At 41.1% G+C, this 6,348-nt stretch overlaps 1 protein-coding gene across 1 annotated transcript; it reads right to left on the reverse strand.

Annotated features, from left to right (window-relative positions):
• Positions 1–232: 232 nt before the first annotated feature.
• Positions 233–5,829, reverse strand: T265_13693 (hypothetical protein; the record flags this gene model as incomplete). The annotated part of the gene is made up of 2 exons (XM_009170081.1): positions 233–888; positions 5,752–5,829. Coding segments are annotated over 2 exons (732 nt in total), but the record flags the coding sequence as incomplete, so codon positions are not given.
• Between the last annotated feature and the right edge of the window lie 519 nt (positions 5,830–6,348).

Genomic DNA, 6,348 nt, shown 5'->3' on the forward strand with positions numbered 1-6,348 from the left:
GTAAGAATGGGCCTGCTGCTCAGCTACGCTCCGAAAAACATCAAAGCGATTCGAGGTTGGTTAGATCGACAACTTGACGGACTGTGTAATCTGTAAAATGTTAGTCCTATGGTTGTTTTTATTCTTATTTGCTTATTCACTCGTAATTATCGATGAATAACTTTCAAGTGTGTCTGAATTCCACATGAAACATCGACCCCGATAGCCAAACGTCCACAAAGTCGCACGTACCTTAAATTCCTTCTCAATTTCCGCCAGCTTCATCATTTCTTGTCGCAACTCGAACGTTGTCATTATGGGATCTGGACTACTCAGCGCCATATAAGATGGACTAGCAAGCGCTCGGTAAGCATTCAGTCGTGACCGCGATCTTTTTAATGAATCGTAATCCTGTCTAACTTGACAATCGTTACACTGGCAGGAGATTGGATGTGGTTTGTCAATCGTGTGATTCCGCGACAGAAACATTTGTACCATTTCATGATTGTTGTAGTGTGCAGATAAGATCAGAGGTGTGATGTCTGGTGAGAACTGACTCTTTTCTGTGGTTCGAAAGAAAGCATTTTTCGAATCCATACGTTTGATCTGATCTTCACCAGCCTGATAATTCGGATGTTCAATAATCAAACGGACCAGTTTTGGATGGGCCTTGCTGATCGCATGTAACAGCGCCTCCTCGATGCATTCAAAGTTTAGTTTATCAAGCAGCATTTCCATTACTTCGGTGTTTTCCGAGTCGACGGCCAAGTGAAGAGCATTGCGTCCCATAAAATCCACACAGTTCACATTGAAGTCTTTATTGTCTTCGGACTCTTCAAGTGACATGCGTATGATTCCAATATCTCCAGTAGCTGCGGCATTCAAGTAGACACGTTCTTCATCCGTCAGCTGTGTCAAACCACGAAAGAAAAAGGCAATTACTGTTAAATAAATACCAGTTCAGCCATCATTACATTGATTAAAATGTTTGCGAACAGAAAAAACAAAAACCGGAAATGGCGCTACACCTATGTGGTAGGGAGCCTCTCCTCAATTCAGATCGGCCTTAAGGTACAGAACGGACGATACAAGTTGAATTGCCCATTTCTAGAAACATCGGCTCACTTTTTTTGGTAACCTTAACTGCCAGCAAAAACATCTTCGACCGCGACTTGGATTTGCTGGCGATATACATGTCTGCTGATTCTGCGCACTTCTGCTACAGACGAAGATTAGAACTACTCAAACAAGACTGACCTGAACGTGAAGTCTACACATCCCGTCACCGTCTACAAAGATATATTCTTCCAGGGCAGCCACCTCAGATGGTCATAGATATATGTTTGTTGTTATAGGGAATACGGATGATACAGGTTGTCAATTTGTCGAAGCGGGTGATGCCTGTGAAAGTACAACTGAATGCAACCCGCGACAGGTGGGTGTTGACCAATTTGCTCAAACTATGATCAGCTTAGTGTAGAACTATTTTATTTGTGCCCCATAGGTTGCCTTTAGTTCGAGCAGGACAGGTTGGGCTTACAGTGATGAGCAGGGTCGCAGACCTTTGAGGAAGCACTCGGGCTCAGAAGCATGCAACTCAGAATCATTTTGGAACATCTGATATTCCCGTGGAACACAACAAACAATTTTAGACAGATGACTAGGCTTTGGGAATACAGGGGATAGGTTGTATCAGAGCTCTGCTTTCGAAAAATTTATACAGTTTTCACCTGAAAGCAAGTTGGGCGATACTTTCAGCTGCAAGTAGTGAGAAACATTCCGTCACTCTTCCCAAATCTTCTTACTTGCTATTACTATCAGCGTACCCGTTTTAAGATAGCCATGAAAGGCTTCCCAATGAATGAAAACCAGGAAATGAATACCCGGCGAAAATATTTATGACATCTTAAAACAAAGCAAGTAATCGTTGACGATCTTGAGGACAATAGTGCAAAGGAGTTTTTCACTCAAGTGCCAACTGACGCACAGAGGTGAGATTTTTCTTCAAAAGGGTAGTTTGCAGCTGGGTACAAGCCACTGAAAGAGGATCCTGGGCGCAAGCAATACAACTTAGAGTACTGATATGTCACTTTAAAGCTGGTACTGAATATACCTTGTGGAAAGATTAGCTTGTAGTGATCGATGTAGTCCATAGATAATGGTTACGTGGTCAGAGTTGATTAGACTTTAACAGGGTAGTGTAGTTGACAAAATAATATGATAAATACCGGCTCCAGCTTGTCATCCTTTTGCATCTTGGTGTGACAAAGTAACAGGGAAGTACAGTAATTCTTTTTTTGGGAGCAAGTTAACTGGTAATTAATGCCAATAGATTTGAGAGTCTCTTATTATGAGCAAGCAGCAGTGACTGACTGTAAGAAATATAATTGCTTCGTACAATTTTTCACGGAAAAACCATTTACGAGACAAAATGAAAATGATGCCAAAAACAAAACGAAAACGTCGCTGTTTTAAACTCATGAAACTCTGCATTTTGTTGAGTGCCATCACAATGACACCAAAATAGTCCAGAAGAATTTTGAAGCAAGCTGAGGAACTCAATGTTAATTGGAACATTAAGGCTGTGAGTAGTCTGAGAAATTCGTGAATTATTGAACGGTTCGAAACCCCTCTCAACAGCAGATAAAGGCATTGATTGTAAATGAGTAGTAACATTTGGATTGAGTGTTGACTAGTGTACTTTGTGGAACAGTCTTACGCTGAGTGTTTACTAACGTAACGAGATCAAGTATGGTGGGTACAACCGATTAAACCACTCGGGGTAAACTAATTCATTCATTGAATTCTACGCGAAGTTTTTTTTAGCTGATCCCCATAATATTCAGTGACAAATTATCTACTCTGAAACGCAGTTGTCGTAATTGCCAACGAAACGTTACAGATGGAAAAAGAAACGCAGCGGCCAATTGATTGCTTTTCAGGGTGAAAATGGAAAGTTTGTATATCCATCAATCCTTGCAAGTACCGTCGATTGTGATAATTTTTAATCGCATACAAAAACCAGCAGTTTTATTGTTCATCACATTCTTCATGCTTGCCGACCTAAATACGACGCTGAATATATCCGTAGTTTGTATACCATCAATCCTTGCAAGTACCGTCGATTGTGATAATTTTTAATCGCATGCAAAAACCAGCAGTTTGATTGTTCATCACATTCTTCATGCTTGCCGACCTAAATACGACGCTGAATATATCCGTAAACCTGACTTTGGTTCAGAAATAATCGGTCCACTGAAGATGTGAATGAACGGCCACCTGGTCCAAGCATCATGGTAAAATCTTTCTTAATTGACCTATGTGTCTTGCTGTCATCTCATGTGATGACAAAAAATAAAATGAACTTAACGTTAGGTGACTATAGGTGAAGCAGTCTAACAGTTATTCAGTATAAGTGTTCGCAGTCCCATCGCACTGCCGGAAATAGCGCAGCGAACATCTCGAAATTTACTTCAACAGCGCGATCCACATATAATAAATCGTGATGAACCAATCCGACGTTGAGCGGATATGACTGACACATCATTTCGGCCTCATCCTTTGAAACTTTAATGCATCGTTCATTCGCAATCAAGTCTGGTCTTCAAAAGCATAACTTTTGGGAAGCTGAAGAATTATCATAACACCTCACTCTCTGTCCACGTCGGAAGAAATTCACATAAAAATCCCAAGTGAAACTCAAATTACGTCTAGCGCAATTCCGTTTTTTTAAACTTTATTGGTGATGTTCACTTGGGTACTTATTCAAGAACTCAACCGTTTGACTTTTGACGATACCAAAAAATGGAACGATACTTGAATTTCTCTGGAAGCTGGTTTTCCATGCAGTTATATATATANCATGTAGTTTTGGGACGTACTCATTGCAGTCCAGTTCTGCAACTAGAAAGTTTACACAGTCGATCCGTTTTTTCTTAATGCGGACAAACACAAGACGAAACTTCAGCAGAGAAATTGAAACAATTTATTTGTAATGCACTACTTATAAGGTTGCTGAAAATTTGTCGCCTGGAAACATCACAAACGAGAGATTCAGCTGGGTTCCAGGTGAGTCTCTCGAAAAACCAAATTAGTTTGCAAATGTGTGTATTTGAAACAATTTATCAGAAAATCTCCAAAGGACAGCTTCAAGGAACGCGAAACGTTTTTCTCGGGAAATCTGCATCTGTGAAGAAGATGGGTGAGGTATACCCGGCAAATGTCTACCAAAAGCTGGGCGTCTTCTTTTTTTATTACATTATTCGTCCTTTCGCGAGAAAATTGTGGCGGAATCAAAGACATTTTGACACATCTGTTAAATTTTTATCGTTCCCTTTATTGGATTTTACCTCTTCCTTATTATAAGTGTATAATTTTGATGGACATTTTTCAAACGAGCCATGTTTTTGATGTTCTACTCCTGTTATACTGTTGAAGAACTTTCATTTGCTTTCTCAGTGCCTCCCCTTTTGGAATGAACAACTAATGCAGGGGAGGTTCGTCTGTCATGTGGACCCTACTCGGTGCAATTTATTCAACAAACTCGGTACATTTAAATGTACCTTTGTGCGAACGCCAGTCGGTAGCCTTTTTGCTGATGAAGTCAACAGCAGTTACACCGAACCCACTTTTCAAAACGCAGTCAGTTGACAATTAGCCCGACGCTGGCAGTCTAGTGGTGGCATCAGTCGTTTTTCATGTTACACCCACCATCACAGTAAGCATCAGCTAGGGGAGAAAATAACGTGTTTAGGAAACAGATATTGACCGTGGATAGATGTGTTGCTTCGTTCGCCGAATTCGGCAGTCCCATTGGAAACCTTTCGTCGACCATCGCGGGCGCATCCGCACCCAACCGCGCACCAACTATGCACATGATTAGTGACGAAGTACTTTCAGTCGAGCAGCCAGATTCGGCAAAAAGATTAGCAGTTACCCGATCTGCAGTCGGGTGACCCACTGGAGCCAACATTATTTCAATTTGTTTTGGACAATATCCCGGCGCATTTTTGAGTTCCTTCGGATTATTTCCACCATACAGGAGTAGAAATGTGAAATGCCGAGCAGGAAATTGGTCTCCTGATAAGATTAGATTCTCCTTGGGACGATTTCCATGAAGGGCTGTACTACTATCTAACTGCGAACTTGGTTTCATTTCCACTGTTAGGCTGGAATTTTGGAAAAAGGTTCGTCACTTGAATGAAACTTGGTAGTGCGTGTGTTATGATGAACGATTAGTGGTGACTCCGGAGACAACTAACAAGAGGAGATATAAACTGCGAGATGGCGAACTATCTTTGGTTTCATTGGTGTCATTTTAGTGAGTTGTTGGCCAAATGCTAGTATTTGTTCACATGGCGAGAGTATGCCAAGGGTATGTAGATTATTATGCCATGGATACCTTTGAAAGAAAGGTAGGTGGTAAGAGCTCTCTGGTGGCATACCGCTCATATTTTGAAACGGGCGCTATGCTCCAGAAATTGTTTACCTATTCAACTACCCCCGACATTGTACCAACCGTGAAAGTGGTTCAGTTTCAGCCAGAACCGGTTGTTCTGATTCATCTTTAGACCACGAACTCCACAAGATGTTATTTTGACAGCTTTCTGCATGCAGATGAGCCTCCGAGGTCATTATGATGAATGGAAAACCAACCAGACCGACCTATTGTGTTTTATTTCATAGAAGAGTTCATTAGGGCAAGCAAAGTTTTCACCCGTTTGGACTGAACAGATGAGCAAAATAAGGATACAAACAAACAAATAAGCTTACTCGAACATCTTCAAAGTTTGTGAACAAGCACCCGGCTGCCTGTTTGGAAGCACTGGTGGCCTTCTTCAAGTCGCTCATGCTCAACTGATATCCCTGATAAAATCTGAAGGGAGAAGGAAAAACAAAAGACAATAATAATGATAATGAAATTTTTATTTTACTGGAAACCGGCTTGATGGTATGACCAGGATCATAAGGTCTAGAAGGTTTCAAATAAACATGGTCACCTAAATACTTTGCTATCTATATTTTGAGAGCCTGTTAAATGTTGTATAAATTAGGAAAAAACAGGTGTGCATGCAGACACTATAAGTCCTTCTTGACTTTCATACACAGGAGCTGGTTACATATTTGCGTTAATTTTGTAGTAACTGCTCGACATTGTCATTCTTAGGGTGAGTCATGGAGCTGATCAGTATTTCTGTTTACACATTGGCGCCGCGTTTATCAGTGACAGACGCTGGTACTCGGAGATTCTGATGGATGGCATTAGGTACCTTTATAAAAAATTAAACGGTACATTACATTACGTGCTCAGGCCAACTGATAGCTTGCAGCAAGCCTCAGAGCTGCCTCCCACCGGTCTCAATTTCGACA

Source organism: Opisthorchis viverrini, assembly GCF_000715545.1.
Source record: "Opisthorchis viverrini unplaced genomic scaffold opera_v5_96, whole genome shotgun sequence".
NCBI lineage: Eukaryota > Metazoa > Platyhelminthes > Trematoda > Opisthorchiida > Opisthorchiidae > Opisthorchis > Opisthorchis viverrini.